Genomic DNA, 26,149 nt, shown 5'->3' with positions numbered 1-26,149 from the left:
TTATAGAAGCCAAGCTCTACGTTTGCCAGAGATGCCTGTAGCATCACAGTAAATTAGGTGGGATATTTGTGTGTGTTTTTTTAAGATCTCTCCATTTAATTATGTTGAAGCAGGAAGTACACTTCATTTAAGCGATGTCTCTCTTGAGCTGTTTCATGGGAAGAAACCTTCCTTCTTTTTCTGTTTAGGCTGAAGGTTTTTGAAGCCAATGTAAACAGAAATGAGCCTAAGTGCCAGAGCTTAACTTAGGAAAAAGAACAGGGCTTGCCTTAATAAAATGAAACAATTAGTTTGTAGAGATACTGGATAAATGTGTTTTTTTCTTTAAACATTTACCACTTGAGCTTTTTGAGGCTTACCTCAAAAAATGTAGGACAGTATTATGTTGGTGTTTAAGAGAATTTTTATTAACTTCAAGGAGAAGATGACTGGCCTATTACTTCATTGAAGTGCAGATATCGTATTTTCCATGCATCACAATTCAGCAAGATTTATTTGCTTTCTAACAAACAAGCACACAACATGGCTTATGCAGATGACCACTGCTAAAAGAAGGTATAGGAAAAAAATTACATAATCTTTAGGGATTTCAGTCTAAGCAACACAATGAGAGAATCATGAAGACAACATACCCTCAAAGTGCCAAAAAATTTCTGCTTGGTATTTCCTAGCCTGAAGGAATAGAGGAGGAATCTTAAAAGAAAAACTGACATAGGGGTTAAAAATATTGATTGGTTAAGTATATTGGAGTTGATGTTCCACCAACATTTACAAGAAGAATACTAACACTGAGGATGCTGGAATACAAGCAAACAATGCTGGGATTCAATACACAGTGTATTCATACACTGACCTTTGCTACCTTGACTGGTGTGTCTCCCCATTCAGTGTGCTAAGGCTAAGCAGTGGAGCAACTGGATGACCCATGTAACTACACATCCACCAACCTAACATAATCCCATGTGAAATAATGAAGCTTAGGGAGGATTGAAACAACTGTTACAGCAATATGTATCTTGTTAAACTAATTGAGTGTGTCTTCATGATATTACAAGATTAAAAAATAAAATAATATCTATACGTAACAGACTTCTGCTAAGCATGATCCAAGCAGTCATTTGATATCTAGGAAAATGCAGTTTGCTCACTGAAGGAGAAGCTGTTAATGGAACTGGTTCTCCTCTAAGGCAAAACTGTTTATTAATTACACATAACATCAGAAACTGTGTCCATGATCACTGCTTTAGGCACACTTTCTGCCAGGATATTGCTGGAAAAGCTCCCTCTAAACTTTTTTCAAGATGTAATCATATTCATCAGTGGTCTCAGTCATGTCTTATGGAGTATTCTTTCATCCAGACAAGAAGAAAACATTGATGAAATAAGTAGCAAACCCTTCAGAGCCAATGTGTGTCTTGCAAATTTGTGTATTTTGCTTGGTGACCTGGCAGTGCTTGAGTCAGTCCTTTATTGCTTCTATTAGAAACAGCTATGTCCTACAGTTTAAAGTGACTTAGACCAACCTACTACTGCAAATTTACTACTAACTGTAAGCAAAGTGTGTGTGTCTCTATCATTCCTTCTGGAAATTCACTTTTGCAGTCTGTGTTCTACACATACAAGGTCTTCATGATATCATTAATAGTCAGCTTCAACAGCAGCATCTGAAAATTCTTTGATACCTGAACAAACATGCTTGAATATTTTATCCCTCTGGTGTGAGGGAGCAACCTGGCCTCCATGGTTGGACTACAGCTCCCTGAATGCCTTGAGTCCATTGCCATGCTGTGTGATGGCAGCAAAGCTGGGATCTGCCTCCAGTACCATAGAATAAAAAGCACTGGTTGTGTTGTTAAAATAAAAACTGTGACCACAGGGCTGCCTGTATCTTCAGAGCTGCAGCATGTAAGGCAGCTGAAATGTTTCCTCATGAAACCCTTAGCCTTCATGATCCATTGGGTGCCCTTTGGCAGGGTGTCTTGACGGCAGGGTGTCTTGTGGGTTTCCTCTCTCAGGCCGCTTTGTCTCCCAGAGGAGTTCTTAAATCATATTTCTTTCCTGCAAGTTATATAGTGTCCTGGGAATCTCATCAAAATATGCATTGGGTCAGCTCATCCTGTGGCTTGGAGATGTTAAGCAAGTACTGCTCTACTGGCAGTTCTCCGCATGCTCAACAATCACGTCCCTTTCCTCAGCATTTTGGACCTTGACCCCAAAGAAGCTGAACCTGATGAAGGACCACAGCTGTTTACTTTCGTAGATATATATATATATATATATATATAGATGTGTATATATATATATACATAGATGTATATGTATGTACACACTTCTAAAGGACTTGCTGGATGCAAATGAAGAGCTCTGTTTCAAGCTTTGCTAGATCTGATACATCTTGCTTGGGCCTTTTATTTATATGCTACACATGACAACTACAACTCTTCACAAATGTTGCACATGCAATACATATATGCATATGTACAACACCCATTTTCCAAGTGCTTTTTTTCTGTTGGTTTTGCACAGCTATTTGGCCATCAGCCCTTTAGAGAAACTGGTACTTTTGAAAATTGATAACTTGTATTTAATGTTCTGGTAGACCTAGGCATTTTTTTGCATAATGCTATCACAGAGCCAATGTTTCTTCAATGTGCCCACCTTTGTGCTCTCAGAGCTCCCTCTGGATGGATTTTTGTTAAGTGCATCCCATGTCCAAACTTTTTTAAAATCTTCCAGTACCACTGGAGAGAGATCCGGCAAAGTGGGGGACATGCTGACAAGGGTTATGTGCAGCCAGGTGGATAAGGGAGATAAAAGCAGATGCTCGCTATCTCAAGAGGAAACATGAACAAGAAGAAACGTGAGATAAAAAGAAAAGCAGCCTGAGTGGGACTATAGTGAATAAAGAGAGGCTGAGGTAAGATCAGTGAGAAGCAGTGTCTGGAAATATAAAGCAGTGAGGAGGAAGTAGACAACAGGACAAAACATAGGGCTGTTTTGGGCAGAAATAGTTGAAGGATTGCCTAGTGTGACTACTATCAATGGCATACCAGGTCAGAGGTCAGGATACAAACAGAAGTTTGTTGTTCAGTTTCCTCTGCTGTTGTTTCTTCTTTAAACACGGTAACTCCTGGTCAGCAGCTATTATTCTATAGCTGCACACCTTTAAAAAAAAAATAAAGGAACTCCCATAGTACTTTCTGCAGTCAACATCACATCTATATTATGGAACGGGCTGCCCAGTTAGGGTGTGAATGTTCCCTCCCAGGAGGCATTCAAGGCCAGGCTGGATGGGGCTTTGAGCAATGGTCTAGAAAGAGGTGTCCCTGCTTATAGCTGGGGGTTGGAACTACGTGATCTTAAAAGTCCCTTCCAACCCAAACCATTCTATGATTTTTGGAACCTGCTTTATAACCTGAGCATCAGCAGGCTCCTGTACAGCTCCAAGAATATTTTTCTTGTTGCACTTCTCTCTATCTTATCAGCAAGATAAGGGAGCCGCCACTTTCTCAGAACATCGTTCTCTGGATATCCTCTCTCACCTCTTTCTGTTAGAAACCTGGTAACACACTGGCAGTTCCCCTCCTCTCGCATAGCACACCTGTCAGCCTTCAGCTCAGGAAGGTCAACTTCAACCCCTTTTCCCACTAGCACCAGGCAGCGAGCGGGCAGCGGCCAGAAGAGAGGGAACGCCCTCAAGTTGCACCAGAGAAAGTTCAGGTTGGATATCAGGAAGAATTTCTTCTCAGAAAGAGCGGGGAGGTGCTGGAAACAGGCCGCTCAGAGAGTCACTATCCCTGAAGGTGTCGAATCGGCCATCTTGACGGCGGAGGACGGCTCCCGGTCTGACAGCAGAGTCGGGGCGCGAACCGCACCCCCTCCTTGCCCCGTTCTGGCAGCCCGCCACCCCGCCGCCTCCGCCTGAGGAGCCGGAGAGGGCGGGGCCGGCGGCAGCACCTCCCCGACGGGCGGGGCGGGACGCTCTCCTTTGCGCCATGATGAACAAATGACCTCGCGGGGAATGAAATTTAAGTTCCACCGGGGGGAGAGAGTTCTCTGCTTCGAGCCCGACCCCACCAAGGCCAAAGTGCTCTATGATGCCAAGGTGACCGGCCGCGCACAAACCCTCCCTCTTAGCCCCGGATCGCGGAGAGGCGGGGCCGCCCTTAACGCTCCTTCGTCGGTGCGCCGCGCGCTCCCGCAGCTCCGCTTCCGGGTGCGCGCGTGGGAGGGGGGGAGGCGGAGGAAGGGCGGGAGGGGGACGCGGCCTCGGAGACGGCCGCGGGCAGGCGGGGCGGCCCCGCCGCTGCCACTGGGCGCGGGGATCGGACGGCGGGAGAGAACGGGTCCGGAACGGCGGCCGAGCCCCCAGCGCCGGTCTTTCGGCCTGGCCGCTAACAGAGGCGGGCGGAGCCGGGGCCTTGTGTTCTGTTCAGGCGGCGAACGGCGCCGCTCCTCCGTGCGGCCCTGGCAGTGCCACCCCGCTATCCGCCCACGGCTGGACGTTGCTGAGCGACCCCGTTTTTTTTTTCCTCCTTATTCCCTGCCTCCCCCCTCAGAAGGGTGCGGCAGTGCGCGCAGAAATACCGTCGTAATCAGTGGGCGGTGGTGTGCAGTGGCGGTCCGTCAGGTGACTGCGTTGCGGGTCTGGCCCCTCGTGCAACTGCCGGCACTGTGGGGCTTTGTGTAGGTCTGGTGCTTCTGGGAGTGCTGGTACGACATGAGCTAATCTTTCAGTCTAAAGTGATCTGTTCTGAACCTGTAAATAGTTCCACTGTGTGTGGTGAGGGATTGTTTGCTGGTTTTGCTTGTCCACTGAGGGGCAAAAAGGAGTGTTACAGCTGGATTCTTGACCAGATGGTACTTTTGTGCTGGGAATTCACTAGTGGTGTCTGTCAGTGTTTTCCAAATGTCTTTCCGCAGGAATTCCAGTTTTGATAATTTGAGCTGTACTTGTGTTTCTCCACATATTGTTATCATAGAATCACAGAACGGCCAGGGTTGGAAGGGACCTCAAGGATCATGAATCTCCAACCCCCTGCCACATGCAGAGCCACCAACCTCTCCATTTAATACCAGACCAGGCTGCCCAGGGCCCTATCCGACCTGGCCTTGAACACCTCCAGGGATGGGGCATCCACAACCTCTCTGGGCAAACCTGTTCCAGCACCTCACCTCTCTCATAGTAAAGAACTTAAATGTTATGTTCCAGCCATCCCAACAGCCATCACTGCAGGCCTTAGAGGCAACTTCAGAGCAGAAATTTGATAGCACCTTCGTCTTTACTTTCAAATACTCTGAACTCCAGCAGAGCTCTCCTTGGTTCAACAGTTCCTTACGTTCTGGGCTCCAAAATTAAACATTCCTGTGGCCTGTCTGCTGGCTGTACCCTGAAGTATGTGGTGTGCCCATTCACGTGAGGATGGGATGATTCCTTTGTTTTTAGTAGTCCTGTTGATCTTCTTAATGATCCGTTGTGAAATATCTTTCCCTTTTGACTGGCTGTTTGTACTTTTTTTAGTTTGTTTGTTTTTTAAATACTGAATCTCTATTTTCTGAGAAGAAAGCGGATTAAAAAAAAAAGCATGTAATGCAGTGCATCTGTGTGTCTTGCTAATGAGAGAAAGATGAAGAAAGCCTCCTCTCCAAACAACTGTTCAGAAAATGCCTCTGGTGTAAATAATGATTTTTGTTTCCAGTTTGACCTTACTTGGTCAAAATAAACCTGCAGGTGCCTGAGAGGATGATTTTTGGAGCTGAAACTAGATGGTCTTTGAGGTTCCTTCCAACCCAAGCCATTTTATGATTCTGTCATTTTACCTAAGTAAAGGAGAGAGAAACAAAAGCTCACATACAAGACATTTTTGTGTTTCAGAGCTAGATTATGTGCTCAAGCTGCTTCCTGAAGAAGTGTAGTCTATCTACCCATCCAAATTGCTGTAGAGCAACACAATATCACATTGTCTTGAAAGCACCCTGTCCTGAGGGCAGGATAAAGATGGCTAGCAGCACTTCATAAGTGCCTGATGAAAAAAGCAACTTTTGCTCACCATTGGTATAAGCTATATATTTTTCTCATATGAACAGTCAGTGATAAAATTCTAGGAGTCTTTTAACATTTTTTTATGTGTGCATAAATTCCTTAAATATTCAGATGTTCACTTTCTTTCAAGTGTTATAATATGTGCTGTTCACTCTTTCAGATTGTTGATATTATTGTTGGCAAAGATGAGAAAGGCAGAAAGATTCCAGAATATCTAATCCATTTTAACGGTTGGAACAGAAGGTAAGAACCTGTATACCTCATTTTTGGCAGATAAAAACGTTATGTAGAATATCCAAGATCTAATATTTGTATGGGTATCTTTAATCTATGAATGCTTTTAATATATTTGAACGTATTGGCTGATTGGTTTCTATCTTTAAATATCAGTGGATCAGTTTGATAACCATCAGTTTAAACTTTATGGGACATTTGTATACTGTGTATACGGTGTATACTGTGGCTCCTAGGTTTCCATCAATAAAAAGATTTTTGTCCTTCGTTAGACCTAAGCCTAGGTAGTTTGCCTACTGTGGTTAGATGAGTGCACTCTCCGATCATGGTCTATAGCATGTATTGGTGCTACAAACACTACCATATGATACCTAGAAGCTCTTAAGCCTTGACATAGCAGTGTCAGTGTGGAAACCATGTGAATATTGAAGAATGCAACTCAATGTTGCTTCTGAATGATGTTAAGATAGTACTTCTTACATTTAACGTGTATTAATGTACCAACGATCATGAATGGAATGTATTTAAGCCATTAATAACTTTCTTTTGGCCATTCCTTAGCTGGGATAGATGGGCAGCTGAAGATCATGTCCTTCGTGATACCGACGAAAATCGCAGATTACAGCGTAAATTGGCACGGAAGGCTGTGGCTCGCATGTAAGTAATACTTTTGGTCTCAGCATGAAGAAGAGGTTCTCTTCCAGATTCAAGCAGCCACTTTTTTAGATGTATGTAAGTGAGTTTGATCTCTAAGCTCATGCTGTAGATGGTACATGCCTGTTCAGTACAGGCAGCATGTTCTTGGGAGCTTCTCTTTCATTAGAAGGTGGGCTCCCCAGTACAAAAAAGACAGGAATCTCTTGGAAAGAGTCCAGCGGAGGGCCACAAAGATGGTGAAGGGCCTGGAGCATCTCCCCTATGAAGAAAGGCTAAGTGAACTGGGTCTGTTTAGCCTTGAGAAAAGACGACTGAGAGGGGACCTGATCCAGGTTTATAAATATCTGAGGTGTGGCGGCCATAGCGGTGAGGCCAGTCTCTTTTCAGTGGTACGTGGAGACAGGACGAGGGGAAATGGACATAAGCTGCAGCATAGGAAGTTTCGCACGAATGTGCGTAAGAACTTCTTTGTGGTGAGGCTGACGGAGCACTGGAACAGGCTGCCCAGGGAGGTTGTGGAGTCTCCTTCTCTGGAGATATTCAAGTCTCGCCTGGACGCCTACCTGTGCGACCTGGTGTAGGGAACCTGCTTTGGCAGGGGGGTTGGTCTGGATGATCTCTGGAGGTCCCTTCCAACCCCTACAATTCTGTGATTCTGTGATTCTGTGATAGCTACATGACGTTAACAAACATGTAGGTTTAAGTGTTGCTCAATGTTTTGATGTTATTTAAGCGTTGTTTACATTTAATAACTATATGTTATTCTTAACTATTGCTGTGAGATGCCTTTTTATTGGGATTACATTTTCTCAAAGAAATGTACTTGAAAAACGACTTGGAAAGGCCTGAGGTATTTTTGAGCCAGAGGAAATATTTTAATATCAATTAAATGTGGCTTGAGGATCTACTTGAGAAGATAAGTATAAGGTAGTAAAGGTATCTACTGTAAAATGAGCATTGCCTGAATTATTTCAGTGTTAATTCATGAAAATAACCCAAACATACATCCTGTGTGTTTTCATGTAATGATGTTAGCTAAGACAAACGTATTAAATGACATTGGCCAAGTTTAAGTGAACTGTTTTACGCTCTATAGGAGAAGAAAAGGAAGAAAGAAGAGACGTTGCAGGTTGCCTGGTGTTGACTCTGTTTTAAAAAGCCTTCCTGCTGAGGAAAATGATCATAATAGCGAAAAAAGTGAGTTTGTTTTTATTCTTTAGTAACTAGCGTAATGCCTTTAACTTTGAGCTAGGGGTACAGTGAGCACTTTAACTTGCTTTTAGGATGACATGAGTGTCATGGAACTATACTGAGGCAGTCACATTAAGAGTGACTTTCATTTTTAAGCATCTCTTAGGCTAGGGTACTATGTTTCTTCTTGTGTTCCAGAGACTTTTTCTTCTGTCAACTCTTCTAGTCATTGATATCAGAGTTTTATGCAGTTTTGTTTACTATGTGCAAGAAGTCCCTAGTTTTCCTTCTGTGGTGTAAAGAAATTAGACACTTTGCTTGCTAATGTTCCTGTGTATTTGTGGGGAGATGGTAATAAGATTTTTTTTTCCTAATTTGACTACTTGATTTCACTCTTAAGCCAGCTCTTTCAATTCACTTTTCTTTGTAACCTGGAAACCATCAAGAGCATTGGCACTTTATTGATGTTCGGGCAGTCTCCTGATTGAATAATTAATACATAAATCCCATATTCAGAACTGAAGTTCAATTAAAACTGAAAATATTTGTGTGTATACAGCAATATAAAGAGACTTTTTGAACTGTGTGCTTCATTTAGAAGGAATGTAGGAGTACTTCTGTAAACTTCTTGTCTTCCATTTTCATGAAGCTTCTTGCATGCCGTAAATACCACTTGTGTGCTTAATAAGAATGAACAATTCTAATAACATAACAACTTGTTATAATTTAGGCCTGTGCAATGTAATAATGTAAAATATATCTGAAATCTCTTTTACACAGCTGTAAGTAGTTCTTCTGATGACAGTGATGAAGGAACAGATGAAGAAATAAAAAGTGAAGAAAGTGACATAGAAGAGAGGACAGAAATGGTATGTTTATTGTCTTCTTGACTTTAATTTAAAAATCAGTATTTAAAATGCTGGAGAAATTGAAATGAAGGATATATGTGTCACAGTTGGTGGCTTACATAGGTTAGAAAAGCTAAAACCCAGATAGAATTAAATGTAGCCAGGGATATAAAGAAGAATAAGAAGAAATTCTACAGGTATATCAGTGATTAAAGGAAGGCCAGGGAAGATGTGGGCCCTTTCAGGAAGGAAGCTGGAGACCTGGTCACAAGAGATGCAGAGAAAGCTGAGGTGCTCAATGGCTTCTTTGCCTTGGTCTTCACTGGTAAGGTGAAGAGTCACACTGCCCAAGCTGCACAAAGCAAATGTAAGAACTTGGAGAAGGAAGATCTGCCTGCTGTAAGTGAAGATCAGGTTTGAGACCATCTGAAGAACCTGAAGGTGCACATAGTCCATGGGACTCAATGAGATCCATCCATGGGTTCTGAAGGAACTGGTGGCTGAAGTTGTCGAGCCAGTATGCATTAAATTGGGAAGGTCATAGCAGTCTGGTGAAGTTCCCACTGATTTGAGTTGGGAATTTTTCAAAAAGGGGAAAAAAATATCCAGGGGACTACAGGGCAGTCAGTCTCACCTCTGCCTGGAAAGATAATGGAGGAGATCCTTCTGAAGGCTCTACTAACCATGTGGAAAATAAAGATGAGGTGATTGGTAGTAACCAACATGGCTTCACTAAAGGCAGGTCATGCCTGACAAACTTGATCGTGTTTTATGATGCAGTTACAGCATCTGTGGATAGAAGAAGAGCAGTTGGTGTCATCTACCTGAATTTTTGTGAAGCGTTTGACAGGGTCAAACTAAATTGGAGAAAAATGGATTTGAAGGGTTGATCACTTACTGGATATCCATTAGCTGGATGGTTACACTCATAGAATTGCAGTGAAAGGCTCAGTGTCCAAGTAGAGATCAGTGATGAGTGGTGTTCCTCAGGAATCAGTGCTGGGACCAGTGTTATTTAGCATCTTTGCAGGCAGCATGGACAGTGGGATCAAATGCAGACCTCAGCATGTTTGCGGATGACACCAAGCTGAATGCTGCAGTTGACATGCTAGAGAGAAGGGAGGCTATCTGGAGGGTCATGGACAAGCTTGAGAGATGGGCCTATGCCAATCTCATGAAGTTCAACAAGGCAAAGTGCAAGGTTCTGCATCTATATCAGGGCAATCCCAAACAAAGATACAGGTTGGGCAGCTTGAGAACAGCCCTTAGGAGAAAGATTTGCAGGTGTCAGTTGATGGAAGACACAACATGAGTCAGCAGTGTGCACTTGCAGACCAGAAAGCCGACTGTATCCTGGGTTGCATCAAGAGAAGCATGACCAGCAGGCCAAGGGAGGTGATTGTGCCGCTCTGCTGTGCTCTTGTGAGACTTCACCTGGAGTACTGTGTCCAGTTCTGGGGCCCCCAACACAAGAGGGATGCAAAGCTGTTAGAGCAGGTCCAGAGGAGGGCCACAGAGAGATGATCAGAAGGCTGGAGCACGTACCCTATGAGGACAGGCTGAGAGAGTTGGAGTTCTTCAGCATAGAGAATGCTCGGGGAGGACCTTACAGTGGCCTTCTAGTACTTGAAGGAAGCCTACAGGAAAGCTAGGAGAAGCTTTCTATAAGAGCATGTAATGATGGGATGAGGGGAGATGGTTTTAAACTGAAAAGGAGGATGTTAGGAAGAAATTCTTTACTGTGAGGATGATGAGACACTGGAACAGGTTACCCAGTGAAGCTACAGATGTCTCCTCCCTGGAGGCATTCAAGGCCAGGCTGGATGGGGCTTTGAGCAACCTGGTATAGTGGGAAGTGTCCCTGCCTATAGCCAAGGGTTTGGAACTAAATGTTCTTAAAGGTCCCTTTCAACCCAAACCGTTCTGTGATTTAACTGTAATTTAAATGTAAATTGTCTACTGTGGTTGAGTTTTTGAAAGTTAATGTGACGTCATACAGTAGAATTTTGATAGTAATCTGTAAGTACACGTTTGCTTCTTTTTTTCTCCCTTGCAACACATAAGGTTTGTGTGGAGAAAACAAACTAGATTATCTGCTTTTGTAGGTGCTGTAAAATCTTACTGATGTACTCAGGTTGGATGCAGCAGTAGCATCTTGGTAGCTTTCATATTTTCCTGTGAAGTGAGTCTATCAGTGCTGGCCTTTAAAATATGGAAGGTGAACTTCAAGAAAAAACATTTCTCTTCTCTGCTTTAGCAAAAGCAGAGTTCAGCATAAGTAGTTGTTCTGAAGGCCTGTGATAGCCAACCAGTATAACATAGGTGATCTGAAGCAGCAGAGCATAACCAATCTGCTTGTTGCTTTGTGTTAAATACTTAAGTGAATGCTAAATTAAACTGAATTTGCAGGTTATATGAAAGCGGTGTTATTGCTTACAGTACAGCTACTATAAACTTGTTTATTATAATTGTAAAAGTAATGCAGTTCTACTGTTGTGTGTCAAAACTTCACTGAATGTCAAAGAATGTGTTAGAGTTCTTTTTCACGAATATTAATAAGCACAGACACCGTATTGTTTCTTGCACTGGCTTCTTGTAGAAAGAAGATCAAGACACTCATTCAAAAAGGGAGATGGAAGAAAGAGCAATAAACATAGAAATTCCTGAAGTCTTGAAAAAGAAGCTTGAAGAAGACTGTTACTATATTAATAGAAGAAAACGGGTATGAGATAAAAGCAATGAAGTTAATATGCGTGATGTAGGGGTCAAAAAAGCTTATATATGGCAACTCCTTTTTTGAGCATTGTCGCAAAGGAAAGCTTAGATAGCATAAGGAAGAACAAAAAGTGCAGGGAGCAGGCTTCTGTATAGCTAGAACAGCGAGCTATCGTTCTATTTAAGGGCTTAACACTTCTGTACCTGGCTTGTTTCAAGAGTGCAGATTCTTTAAAGCTGAAAATGTAGTTACTCTCGTTCATGTAACTATTTTTCTAAATATCTACAAACGATTGAAAATGTAGTTTTAGAGATTGAAATTAATCAGTCCTGAAGTAACTTTATGCAGTAGAGACTTTAAAAACCTCATAATTTCATCAGCTTCTGCTTTAGATAGTTAAATTTACTAATTATTTTTGTAAGACATCAGTTTGTTGTTTCTTTTTCAGCTAGTGAAGCTTCCTTGCCAGACAAATATAATAACCATCCTGGAGTCATACGTGAAACATTTTGCTATTAATGCTGCATTTTCAGCCAACGAAAGGTCTCGGCACCATCAGGTGACTCCACATGCTAATATGAATCTTCATTATGTGCCACCAGAGAAGAAGTAAGCAAGCTTTAGTAAATTCAAGAAGAATTAACTTGCATTTTATGCTCTGTTTTAAGGCTGAACAATCTGTCTTGAGGTTTATATTGTGATGATATTGTGATTTTTATAAAGGTCAAACACCATATGCAAGCATTTCTAATAGCACTCCAAGTGCGGATTATTTGTTTTAATGACATGTATTCTTAAATTTTAGAGTCAAAATGCAGGAAAACTGAATGTTTACAGTCACACCAGTCCTGCTTATTAAAACTGATTACATCTTTGTATGTTATTTTCAACAGAGTTCTGTCATCTTCTTCCTGTTAAGTCTGCGTATTTGCAGCTTTCTTTCATAAAGATTTTCAGTAGTAAGTGAGGCTGCTCCTTTAAGTCTACACTAATGTGAAATTTTACATTTTATCAAACATAGAACATAATGGAAGTCAAGATTTTTTTTTTCAGCACTGCATAACAATGCTATTTCCTGGAATATCTTGGTCTTTGTTTCACTTTGTTGATTCGTTACATGACAGATTAGTTATACTTTCTTTGTAAAATAATCTCCCAAACAAGTTAGATGAGACAGGAATATGAACGAAAGGTGGTGTTTACATTTTGATTTTTAAAGGTGTATATTTATGTGACTTAATAATGTGCTTTAGTAGGTCATGATTTCAGAATTTCAGTGAGCTGTTTAGTAGATGAGCTTCAGCTGATCATGCTAGTGTACATTCCTTACTGCACAGAAGATGACTGACCTTCTTAAATGTAGTGGAATTTCTGCACATGCATATATATGTATATATATATACTAAATGTTGTACTTTCCTACTAGGAGCAGACTGCTGGGAGCTGATCTGCTCTGATGCAAATACATCATTTTTTCTTGGTTTGCTAGAGATCTCTTAAGCACAGCCTTAACTGCGTCTTAGCTGCTGTAGTTCAAATTCTTCATATGGCTTCTAGGCAGGGATTCAGTCTATTAAATACTTATATTTTCCTGACAGATGACTCTTATTTAATACAATAAACTTAGTATGCTTTTAATTACTTATTACAAAGGGAAGGGGTGCAATCAGTATGTCATAGTTAAGATGTAGGAATTTCCCCTTACAGAACAGAATATTTTGATGCACGTCTTTGAAATTCCTCTCTTTTTTTCTCTGTAGTGTTGAGCTGTGTAAGGAGATGGTGGATGGGCTGAGAATAACCTTTGACTTTACACTTCCATTAATTTTGCTCTATCCTTATGAGCAAGCTCAATTTAAGAAGGTGACTTCATCAAAATTCTTTCTTCCTATCAAAGAGAACTCAACAAATACTAACAGGTACATTGGTTATAAAGAGTGTAATCTGCTTATCTCATGAGAAAAATGCAATAAAAAATGGTTATGTGTTTAGAATGCTGCGATTTCGCATACGCTTTGGCTTAAAAATAGTCTTCTTGATGAATTGTTTAACTGCTCTCTGAATTACTTGCCTGAATTCAGAATACAAGTTGTGAATTTCTATCTGATTAACCCCCCAAAAAAGGGTTTGTACTGACTGGATTTATGCTGCAACTTCATGAAATTATATTTTGATGTAATTTTAATTTATGGTCGTTAACCTTTAAAATAAATATGCTTCAGGAAACTATTATTTAAAATAAGCTCTCGTTACTTTGCTCATTCTTGAAAGGAGGCTGCGTAATTCAAATAATTGTTTAACAGGATTTGAGGGGCTTACAGTTTCAAGGAAAGAGCACCTGATCTTCTCAGTTCTGTGAAGTCGTGTTTGTTCCCTAGAAATCAGGAGGAGCTTTCCCCAAGCCCACCTCTGCTGAATCCACCAACGCCTCAGTCGACAGACAGCCAGCCTGCAACAGCAGAGCCTGCCACACCAAAAAGAAGGAAGGCTGAACCTGAAATTCTGCAGTCACTGAGACGTTCTACGCGGCATACCTCTAACTGTGACAGGTTGTCTGAAAGCAGTGCTTCCCCGCAACCTAAACGGCGGCATCTTGAGACCCCGACTTCTATGCCAAAGCTCTTCTTGCACCTGGAGAAGAGTAGGTTTTATTGTTATGGTTGTTACTCCAAACAAGAATAAATCCTGTTCCTTTTTAATGTCATGTCAGCTGTGAACTGAATGAGAAGCATTTATTAAATTCTTGTGTTTTAATACTTCCACAAAACAGATTGTTATATGTATATACTTGTTTCTTTTTTGAAGAAACCCCTGTTCATAGTGGATCATCTTCACCTATAACTCTGACTCCTAGCAAAGAGGGGAGTGCAGTTTTTACTGGCTTTGAAGGTAGAAGGAACAATGAATTGAATGAGGTAAGAGGTCTTCATTATTGTCTTAGGTTAAATGTTCAGTTACAGTGGGCCTCAGAGTAGGAGTCTGCATGAGAAAAGGTGTTGTTTAGATGGGTTACTTATCTTGTCTTAGGTTTTGGAGTTTGTACAGACTAAACTCATTAAGATGCTATAATGATCTTCTAACTAACACTTTCATGTTTTATGTTCAGGTTTTGTCCTGGAAACTGATGCCAGAGAACTATCCACCAAGTGATCAGCCACCACCTCCGTCATACATCTATGGATCTCAACATTTGCTACGCATGTTTGGTAAACTCCTGTGGAATCATAACTGCTTTTTCTTTTGCTTTTGTTGGCAGTGGCTGTAATTTTTTTTGTGTTAGTCTCAGTTCTGTTTCTGGAGAAATGCAAATTTTAATCTGCTTAAAACCATTAAGATGTTGTTCATTATTTCAGTTTTCTTTTACTCCCTCCAAGCATTCATTTAACAAAAATCAAAAAGGTAAAGAAGTGCTGCTTCCAGTGCATTAACAAACGTTAAGCCCAGCAGTATCTGTTTTCTGAGCATGTTTGTTATGGTGAGGTTTTGGAAGATGATTGAGCATCTTTCAAAGAAAAGTGGAGGCTGCAGTGAAAATAGATTCTTAGATTCTTTTCTACACTGTGGATAAACGTGACTAGAAATTGCTTTTTAAGAAAAATGTAAACATTATTTTTCTTATTTACAGTAAAGCTACCAGAAATACTGGGGAAGATGTGCTTTCCTGACAAGAACCTCAAGGCTTTAGTAAAACACTTTGAAATGTTTCTAAGGTAATGTGATGTAATCTGCCACAGTAGTACTGACTACATAGGTTTACATAGGTTTAAGCATTCCAGAATGTCAAGAGGTTTTTCTGAGGTGTTAATTTTCGTAGCTGCAATAACATGACAAAGCAAATTACAGAAGTAAAAATAAGGAATGAAGTTCAGGTTTCCTTTAAGTTCAATACTTAATGTTTTAATAAACATTGATAGGGAACTTCAGTATACGAGTTTGTGTGATAGAAAGAACCTCTTATTAATGGTGGTGTTTGTTTTAATAAAAGACTGTTCTAGCTCTGCATTTGAACAAAAAAGTTTCTCTGTTACACTGTGCAGTGTCTTGTAGAGGTACCCAAACTCACAGTAATGCTGCAGCTAGAGGCAGCATGGCTGTGCCTGCACCACAATATACTTGTCATTACTCTCATCAGTATGTCTGTGCTGTAGTTTGGCTCAGATGTCTGAGATGGTGCTGTTTTGTGCAGCATCAACACATAAAAAAACCAAATTTTACAGAGAAAACTTGTAAGGAAGTGCTGTAAATGGTAAACATTTGGAATAAATATGGGACTTCCATCTTAGCACTGGTCAAAGACTTTCCTGAAAAATTATGTAATATGGCTCTAGGATATCAAACCTCCTATTTGCTCAAGGAGAGCTGATGATCCATATGCGAACTTCAAAATGCTTTTATTTTAGGTGCTTATTGGAAATAGTTGTCTCAAACATCATATTTTCTATGGTAGAGAAGTTTTCTCTTGAATAGTTTCATTCTCGAGTTTTACTGATTCCTTTTTACATTTCTATTTTGTCAGATTCTTATTAGTACTCATTATCCTGTTTAACAGGATAGCATTAATACTTATTTTTAGAAGCCAGGTACTAGGAATCTTTGCCTGTAGTGAATGTTACTTAGGATGCTTAATCTGCTGTTGATCAGATCAGTTTTTCAGACCTCTTCTTGTTTTGATTCTTCTGTGTCAGAGCAGGTCTTAACTCTGTCTTAAATGCCCTTATCCTGTTATATGGATAAGCTGAAGTGGAATGGGATAGGATAAAGGAGGAAAGAAGCTCCCACATACAAGTAGGGAAGTGACTGAAATTCATATTAAGTGTCCAAATACAGTGTATTCTTCCACTGATCATCTTGTTCAAATGTCTAGCTATCTATAAATAGGAAAATGTAGGTGTTTCCACATAAGCATTTTTTAGTCAGATAATGCTGTGCTTTTGGAGCAAATGTCCCATTAGTTCCTGCTTACCATGCTTTGGGTTGCATTGCACACTGGTCTCAGAATGCACAAACTGGATTCCTTTTGGAAAACAGTCAGAACTGCTCCAGTGCTATGGGGCATTCAGTGCTTAAGACCAGATTACAATTAAACCAAAATGACACCACCATCCCCTCCGCCCTTGAATGAGCATAGCATGGATATTCCTTAGCTGATCTGATACATGACATTATCTGAGGACTGGGCATAGTTTCACAGTGCTTTCTAAGCCGTTGCTTTTTGCTGATGTTTTGTTTTGCTGATGCTGTTCTTCTGGGTTCTATACTGAAAAGGTTTCTGTAACTCAGTCAGAAATTGTCAAATTGAGAACATTTCTTAACACTCAAAATTCCTACAGTTACTGCTGTAGGAAGTGTTTAATTTTGCATAGCTGTATCACAAATGCTGTTCTGAAACTCATTTTCTTACTGGATGCAGTACTGTAAATTTATATGCTCTACATAGAAGACAGTGGCAATTGATTTTTTTTTTTTTTTTAAACAAAAAACACCATGTATTTCTGGTGCTTTAGGACATCTTTTGGGTGTTTTTCTTTCCTGTATGCTATTGAAAGTGGTTAAGTAACTAAGTTTTCTAGAAACTCAGACTTGATCTTTATAACAGAAATACTTCCGTGTTACCTGCTTCTCATCACAAGAGGAAAAAATTAAGTTTGAGACATTGTCTTGTACTCGTTTTTTCCTCAGATTGAGGGTTTTTTTTAATTTCCTTTTTGGAAACAAAGGTGAATGGATGCTTATCAAGAATATTTTTATCAGTTCTGCTCTGGCTTAATTTTTTTAAACAAGCACTATCTTACAAAGTCTGTATACATTAGATAGTCACTTCACTTCAGACTGCCTAATTTCTTGCAGTGAATTACTCTGCACTGACGAGCTTGAAGCCGTCTTTCTTTATTTTTCTAATAGCAGAAAAGGGATTGAAGCTGTCTGCTAGCATTAATAAAAACTGTTCCTGAACTTTCTTTAAATTCTAGGCAGAGTACTCCAAGCAAAGCAGTTTATTCACTTTGTTAAAACTTTAATGTGATACACAGTTCATTCAGTTTTGGCATAGCTACTGATTTCATTTTGAATTATGATTGTATTGCTAAAATTTACAGTTTCATTTAACATTTATACTATTAATCTCATGTGGGCTTAGAAACTGAGACTTGTGTAATGTACCACTTTGTCTGCAAGCTGGCTTGATTGAGTTTACTCAGTACTTTATAGATGCATTAAATTCACTTTGAGATGCTACATCAGTAATATTTTTCATTCATTTGTCAGATTGCTGCTCATCAAGATTGATCTCAGTTTTCCAGACGGCATTTTTTTTAAGTATGTGAAATTCATCTTTGAGTTTCATATTAGAGGCTGTACTCTTTGTGCAAAGTGCAGCATTCTGTAAGCGTACATAATGAACACTTCTTCATGGAGAACATAAAATTTGATTTCTCATTTGCAGAATTTGCAGAAGTGAAGAAGACCAGTTTCTCAAATTAAATGACAATCTTAGTCTTCACTTCAAGTTGTGTGGTCCTGAAATAATTCATAATACGTGTAGAAGAGCAGGAGTCTGAAAAAGTGACCTACCTGCTTGTTGGCTTCAGAACATTTCTTAATTGGAATTTAGTTTTCAGGAACAAACAGTGGAAGCTACCACAGTAACCGTTGCCTGCTGACTGGTAGTTTTCCTACCAAAGAGCACTTGACTCTCTCTCCCTACCAGTTAGTAAATGCAGAGATCAAGTATTGCCTTTTAACTAATTCCACAACCTCAGTCATATTTTTGATAAAATGCTTATTCATGAGATGTGTTGTACATGACTTCTCTTTATTGTGAGTTGCTTAGCATGCCTCCAGATCCTGTTTAAACAACAGGCAAGAACGTGCCAGTTCACTTCCCTATTTCCATCTCTTTGAATACAGCCTTGACTTGGAAAACTGTTGTCCCAGGGCTGTTGACCAGCAGTAGATGCTTAAGAGTAGGAGACTGTAACCTGTCTGTTGTTTTTAGAATAGCAAGGCTCATTTTCTTTGAGGTCATTTCTGTCGCTGTAGTTTGTGGTTCAGAAAGTTTCAAGTTTCTTGAAGCAAAGAATGAGTAAATGAACAATTGTATTCCCAGAATGCTTTTAAAAGTTCTGATAGCCTCAGCCTGACAAGTGGACATAGCTTTTCAGATTGGAGAAGAATACGTTCTTAATTGTTAAATTCTTTAGTTTTGTTGAAACCCACTGATGTCTCAGTATGTCCTGTAAGTTGATTCTTCATTTTTATTTCTGATATTTTATAACCTGCTTTTACTTATTGTGTGAATCTGCTCCATGGGTGGAAAAGTACCTTCAATGTTGTTGAGTATGTTATGGGGAGGGAGCCACGTCAGAAAGTGACCAAATCACAGAGCTCTGCATTTCCAAAAGCACTTATTAGAGAGATTATGGGCTGTTAGAAGTAACCTTAAAAACTAGACCTCTGTTCTTGGCATCACAATGTTTCTTGAGTATGGTATTCTTAATTGCAATGGTAAATTATGGCCACTAGTCTGTGCTAATGTGCAGTTAATGAAAGATTATTTGTGGCTTTCTGAGAAAGGGGAAAAAAAAACAAGTATTGCACATGGTGAGTGAAACAGAAAACATCTTTATATAAAGCTGAGTGACTGAGTTTCATCTCGTTATGACTTAATGTTGCAAGGTGACAACAGATTGGAAATAATCCTGTTTGATAAGTCCACGTATATGAGTCTGCTATTTTTCTCCTGTTAACTAGCACTTTTCTGTTTGCTTGTCAATTCTTGGATTAATTGGTTCCTTGATTAAAAACTACTCTTGCAGTATAGCAATTAGAACATATTAGAAAGCTTAAATGAATTGCATCTTAAATATGATAGCATCAAAGTTCTGAATGTCAATGGCCAGGAAGAGGTTTCAAAATAATAATCATTAAAAAAAATATATTCCATTACTTGTTGTAGCTCTACAGTTTTGAAACACTGTGGTGAAGGAACTCTGCCTGCACAGTGAATGTATGTGCCTTATCATTTTGGGCCAATACTCACCTTTGCATTTCAGTTTTGGTGTATTCAATTGGGTGGCCAGAAGGCTAAGTGCCACTTTGGTTCCTCTCAGACTTTCGGCACCTTTACAGTAAAGGCTTTTAAATCAGTAATAAGTGCCCCGTACTTTAGAGTCTTCTATTTTCTGGACTCTGTTATTCTGCTCCATCTGGTTGGTCTGAAGAATCTCCTTGAGTACACTTACTGCTCTCAAGTGAGGTTTGATTGCTTTGTCAAAAGTATTTATGGGAAATGTTGTGGATTGCTGCTCTTCCTTCAGCTTACGAGGTCATCAGGTGCCTATGTATTTCACAGAGGAGCATATCTCTAATCAGAATACTGTAAGTTCAAATCACGTATCTACAGTAGTGTGCCCCATATATTTTGTCTTTTGGCAGCTTTTTTCAGAAGATAGCTCTAGGAATTAATTGTGAGATCTGTAATGGACTTGCCAAATGCGAGTCTTCACCTTTGAGAGCAACCAAGAGGAAGTGTAATCAGTCTTGTAGAACTGTTTTGCCAAAAGATACACCAGACGTTACTACTTTTAATTTTCACTCTGGTTTCCTGCGTTATATTATATTGGCAGCTTAGCATATTCAGAGTTATCTGTGCTTTCCTTTTAAAGTTCATGGAGGATGATCTTGGTTTCTGTATATAGGCGAATGGTGAAAGTCTAGTCAGCAGAACAAGCCTTGCTGGTTTCTTGGGTATATTAGAATAAGCATCTGAAAATTTCCTGAATGTCCTTCTGGAAACTTGCCTCCCTACCCCCCAGCTGGTAGGGGTAGGGAGGCATGTGTTGGCATAAACCCTTGTATGAAATTAAGCCTTTTAGGCTTAAAATGCTGCCTTTCAGTAGTGGTCATGGAGAGGAGACAGCTTCTTAAAAAAGACATATATTTTGAAGAGATGAGTACTAACTCCATGAATCATCGTGTTCTTTCAGCAGATTTCTTCAGATAAATCAATACAGATGCCTTTCAAACAGTATTTAGCAGAGGCTACTGATCTCTGTGGAACACCTGCTTACCTTCTAGAGCTCAGATAAACAGCTGAAGTATGCAGGATGGAAAAATTTCCTGGGAATATTTCCTTTCTCCTCTGTATTGCATGTTATGTATCTGTAAATCATACCTCTATAGCTGAGGATTAAATTTATATTAAATCTATATATAATTCTTATTAAATTAAATTTAATATAAGGTAAAAGTGAGGATTTCCTTTCTGTGGAATGTTCACATTTTTCAGGCAGTCCCTTAGCTTGTTCATACGATGATAGCTGACATCCAGAAGACTTGTTTTCTTCATGCAAAAATTGTTAAAGTAGTAAGTTGTGTTGAGGCTGCCAGGACAAGAATACTTTTGGTATCAGATGTTGCTCTTAAAGCTCATACTAATTCAGTGACCTTGCTGATAAATGTTCCTGACATACATGCCAAGTGGCCTTTTAATGTGAGTGATGATAGTTCTGTGCCTCTTGGTGGTAGATCTGCCTGTATAACTCACAGCCAGATGGTAGTATGTTTGTGGGGCCATTGCTTTGGAGTCACCCGAGGTAAACTGGTTAATGGACTGCCTCATTTGAAGTGCAGAACATAACAATTCTTTAAGCTAGGTTGCCCTTGCATCTGTTTTCTGATTTCCATCTCCTAGTCCTTTCCAAAGTGTTGCTTTTCTAGGAATCTGTGGTAGAGAGGGAAATAGCGATGTGTTGTCATGACATCCGTGTTCTGAACACGAGGGTAAACTGTGTTGTTTTAGTGGGTGCTCAGCCAAATAAAAGTGTGCAGTCTCACATCAGGAATTATGTGTATGATGTGTCTCCAAACTTCCACTAGAAAGCAATTTCACTCTTCAGATTTAAGCTCTGTAAAAAGTATAAAAATGTAAAAGCAGTAAAGCAACAGGTGATATTTTTCCTGGATTTGTAAGGGGAAAAGTGTTGAAACAATTTCTGAAAAGATAAATAGCAGTGTGACTTCTGATCTGTAGCAGAACATTTTGACTCCAGTAAGTTAGTACAGTGCCCTCTGCATCTGAACCTTGGCTCACAACTTGCAGATTCAATGTAATCTTTGTGCATTTCAGCTTTTCCAAGAGCAAAGAATTAATAAAATATCTAATAGCTAAGAGTTTTGAGACTTCCAATATTTCTGTGCTTTTTTTTTTTTTATACTGGTGTAGTATGGATAGAAAGCTGCTGCAGAAGGGTTGCTGCTATTTTTATACAGGTAGGCAAGGGTCAAAAACTGACCTTGTGTCTTTTCATCTGTTTCCTACCACTTTTCTACAGAAAGTAATTTGTATCTTCTCTTTGTTCTTTTCCCTTTTTGGAGTTGCAGGTATGCCACATACATCTCAGCTAAAATTCCCCAGCATTACCAGCTGTCATTTCAGCTTGCACCAAAGTGCTGTTTAAGCAGAAGTCAAGAAAATTTTAAGAGAAAGTGAACTTGTTTCCCATTACACAGACTCAAAATTCCTGGTAATACACAGATCTCTTTTAAAGGTTCCTTTCTTTCATTGTTGCTCTTTTAAAACATACTAACTCATATGCTTCCAGCACTTTGGTACTGTGTTTTAGAAGATATGACACAACTTGAAAACGATTCAATTACCCCCCGTGGTTTTCAGTCACTGTTTAACATGTATTAATGAAGAATTGGTAATTGATTTCTGTTGTGCAACATCTTCATCTTGTGCAACCTGAGTATGTTAAAAATTAGATGCAAGGCTTTGCTTTATGCCTTATCACACTCCCATGCCAACCACCCATCACCTCGGAAGTGATTTATAGCTAACTACAATCAGAGATCATCACAATAATTATTCAAGTCTTTTATGAACTTTAACTTGCTCTGATTTCAGTACCTTCTGGGAAAGTAGTTTTCCTAGAGTGTGTGTGGTGCAAATGAAACAGCATGCTTCTGTGAACATTAGGAGGATCTGATTGTGTGAATGGTTGTTTTCTATAGATTGTTTTCTAAGGAGCATCTCTGCATTTTATGAAAGTATTTTTTAACATCTTACAGCAATTTATGGCCTCGTGTAGAAAAGTAGATGGTGACTATTAATGACTTGGGCTAATAATTCACTAAGTAGTATGGTTCAAACAGTATGTTAATCAAGTATTAGTGGCTCTAATCTAGACTTGTTCTGTCTTTTTTTTCTTTTAGTTTAAGGGAAGAATAAACATTTTCCTGGCTTCCTCTCTTTTCAACATTTAACTATTTTGGGTTCAGCACTCACCTTGTTGCATTGATTGACTGCATCTTGTTCGTTCATGGAGAAAAAATTCCCTGCTGTTTTTATTTCATCTATTTAAATGTCTATTTCTGCAAACAAGAATTTAGTATAATGTAGCTGTGCAACAGTGCTGTAAAATTAAATGCAGCTTTTTTGGTTTGGCTTCCATATATATTTTTAAATGAATTCTCAAAACTGTATAGTGTAATTGTTTTGCTTTCTGCTGTTTAGTGAAGTTCAAAGCTGCTGTTGGAACCAGTGAGGAACATAGCATAGCATGAATACTAATAAACAAAAAAGAGATGCTGATGTATTTGACAGACATAGGATTTTGTGAATGAGGACTGTGGAACTTCACCATGGCTCTTGTTTGTTATGATAGCTTATGTGGTATCGGTTTGTGGCAGAGCGAGTTGGGTCCTTGCTTTAAATACAAGAGTCAGCTTTCTCCCTTCTTGGCAATAACTACAGCTCCTGAATGTTGCCAGGTCGTTCTTCAGATGCTGTTATTAGTATGTAATGAAGACTTTGCTGATTAATTCCTTGGGTAATGTCTAAAAGCAAAAATAAACCCCCATTTCATCTTCTGGAAGTGAACTGCTGGACAGTCAATACACTTGCATGTCTTAACCTTGAAATGTTTAATCCCAGAAACTAGCCTAAGTCCCTCTGTAGTGTTAATTACTGAATTCTTAGGGAAGAACAGATACTGACAAAGTGTATTCTTAACAAATGGTGCAACATAAAATAATTGGCTTGTTCTAAGAAACCTGTATCTCTCATTGCTTTTCCAAGAATTAGTGGGATATAGCCAGGAATCCCTCTGCTTTTGCAATTGTTTGGTGACCATGTTTTAATACAAGGACTGGGGAGGGACTGGAATCAATCTTTATCATTGATCTCCATTTGTGCGCTGTAAACTTTCTGTATGAGCTCTCAGCAGTTAATATATTCTTATTTAAAATTTTCCTTGCCTTGTATAAGACTCTTACAACAATCCTATTAGTATTCTTCAACACTTGGGCTTTCTTAAGATCAAAGGACCTGCCTAGTTCAGGCAGAGTAGCAAATGATGTTGGAGAAATGCTACAGTTTTAATTGCGCTCACCTTACAGTTCTTTTATTGGGAGTTCTGTTACAGAGTTGGTTATGCAAAGCTCAGGTTTTGTTTTTTTTAAGTAAAGTTTGCTCATATGCATCGGGTTTAAGAACTGTTTTGCCCTTGCACCCCCCATTTTCATGTAAAGAAAAGACCAGGGTGCTATTTTATCTGTTTCTTACTAGTGTTACTAAACAACAGTGTTCAGCTTCTGTAATGAGCCAGGAAAGGGGTGTATCTTAGCAGACCTGTTAAAATATTGATTGCATGTCTGTGGGAATAATACTTGAAGAGCAGACTGGAGAAATCTGAAATTAGGGAGCAGGATTTGCAAAAGATACGTGTGTATTTCAACAACAAATGCAAAAATCAAGCGCGCTAGAAGGGTGGAGAACCCAAATGCACAGTCACACAAAAAGAATAAATCATAGTTTTATTTGCCTGAAAGGATACAGTTTGACCTAATGATTACTGGCCAATTAAGTAAGGTACTTAATACTGGCATGCCTGACTTCTTGCATAAGTGAAAATACTAAGCTGAGCATGTGACTGACAGAAGTTGGAGAAGCATCTTTATGCTTGTTTTCCCTGATAGCTCTTTGAAGCTATACTTAGAGAAGAGTGGAGCTTGTGGATTTTTATTGTGGAGCTTTTGTAGGACTTTTCACACACCTGAATTTCAGATTAATTTTCTCAAAATGAGGTTTTTTACTGTGTAGAACTTACAAATAAAAACAGAGCAAACTTTTTGCGTTTCAAAATGTAATAATTCTTAACTTGCAGGCTGTAGTTTTGCTTAAAAAATGAATAGAAATCTGCTTCTTTTAAATGTTTCATATTCTGTTTTTTCATTGTTTTTTGTGTATGCTTTTGCTTAGGTTTTTAGCAGAATACCACGATGACTTCTTCCCAGAATCTGCTTACGTAGCTGCCTGTGAAGCCTACTACAGTACTAAAAATCCCCGGGCAATCTACTGAAGCTATTAATAAAGATTGAATCCCTACTATATGTAGCCTGTGACAATGCCGTTCTACCATGTGGTTACAAGATGAAGATGAAAAGAATTGAAACAACTTCTGGAGTTTGAAATAGGGGAATATCTTCTGTGATGGCTGGATTACTTAGCAGGAACGAGGAACTTCTTCTCAGAGAATGTGTATAGACTGCGTTGTGAATTGCTTAGGGATTTGAATCAAACTCTACTTCAGATGAATGAAGACGCCTCATTCTGTCTGCTAATGCATAGAACTGCATAGAACTATTAAAAAGGGAGGCAAAAGCAGATGCATTAGCAACAGGACATTGCAATTTTGTTATAGCTTGATCCTTTCCAGCCTGAGTAATAAGACTTGACTACGCAGTTACATGAAGAGAATTCATAACTAGTATCTTATGAATTTTTCCTTGCAAATTGCACTTCGGTTTGTGAAACTTACAAAAGATTGCTTAAGTTAAAGGATTATCTTGCTGTCTGGCTAGTGTGACATCTGCCTCAAGAGTGACTTTGCTTAAATGAAAGATGTGTTGCTTACTTAACATTTTGCAAAGATGTCGCTAGCTCTTGCCGTGGTAAGGCTATCAGAGTTTCAAGGAGAACGTGCCTTGTCAGAGATACAACATCTGTCTGGCTATAACAGATTTCCAGAGCCATTATAAAAGAACAGATTTTCTACAAGTAAGTGGGAAAGTCAATAAAGTCATGGCAGTTTAACTGGCAAGTACTCTTTTCCTAATAAAGAACATAATGACTGCTTCTTAAATGTGTGGTTTTGACTGTCTAAAATGTCTTATTTGTGCTTGATTAATATTTTTCAGATTAAGTATGCATAGCATTAGATGGGAGTATTTGACAATGTAGGGAAGAAACCTCTTTCTGTAACATTGTTTTCTTACCCAGTCTTTAAAACTGGGTAAGGAAACATTCTTTAACACATCCCCTCTGGAAATAGGCATTCAATCAACTGATTTTATAGCATTAACAATACATTCAGTAGAATGTAGTTGAAATATTCTTGTCTTGAACATCATCAAAACCTTGTCCACTGCATAGAACTCTGTGCTTTAGAGTTCTCTTCC

At 39.4% G+C, this 26,149-nt stretch overlaps 1 protein-coding gene and 1 long non-coding RNA gene across 5 annotated transcripts; one reads left to right on the top strand and one right to left on the bottom strand.

Moving 5' to 3' along the window:
- Positions 1 to 391: 391 nt before the first annotated feature.
- Positions 392 to 3,841, bottom strand: LOC146545602 (uncharacterized). Its single transcript, XR_014880255.1, has 3 exons — positions 3,543 to 3,841; positions 3,051 to 3,163; positions 392 to 2,227 (listed from the first exon to the last, which is right to left on the bottom strand). It is a non-coding gene; the product is annotated as an uncharacterized LOC146545602 (long non-coding RNA).
- Positions 3,842 to 3,968: 127 nt separating this feature from the next.
- MSL3 (MSL complex subunit 3) lies at positions 3,969 to 25,833 on the top strand. 4 transcript variants are annotated; one of them, XM_010726558.4, is made up of 14 exons: positions 3,969 to 4,105; positions 6,204 to 6,286; positions 6,839 to 6,934; positions 8,031 to 8,131; positions 8,906 to 8,994; positions 11,573 to 11,695; positions 12,138 to 12,298; positions 13,450 to 13,608; positions 14,068 to 14,330; positions 14,495 to 14,604; positions 14,796 to 14,895; positions 15,315 to 15,399; positions 22,070 to 22,212; positions 24,951 to 25,833. In XM_010726558.4, exons 1-13 carry the CDS (start codon positions 4,007 to 4,009, stop codon positions 22,176 to 22,178), a joined length of 1,578 nt encoding a protein of 525 aa, XP_010724860.1. In that variant the 5' UTR covers positions 3,969 to 4,006; the 3' UTR covers positions 22,179 to 22,212; positions 24,951 to 25,833. The 4 variants fall into 4 exon arrangements, with proteins under 4 accessions (XP_010724860.1, XP_003203142.1, XP_031413333.2 ...); XM_031557473.2 differs by having other exon boundaries at positions 4,007 to 4,216; XM_003203094.5 differs by lacking the exon at positions 22,070 to 22,212.
- Positions 25,834 to 26,149: the final 316 nt, after the last annotated feature.

Source organism: Meleagris gallopavo, chromosome 1 (assembly GCF_905368555.1).
Source record: "Meleagris gallopavo chromosome 1, MGAL_WU_HG_1.1, whole genome shotgun sequence".
In the NCBI taxonomy this organism is placed as follows: Eukaryota; Metazoa; Chordata; class Aves; order Galliformes; family Phasianidae; genus Meleagris; species Meleagris gallopavo.
Note: the sequence above shows the minus strand (reverse complement) of the source record. Positions and strands in the feature narration are given on the sequence as shown.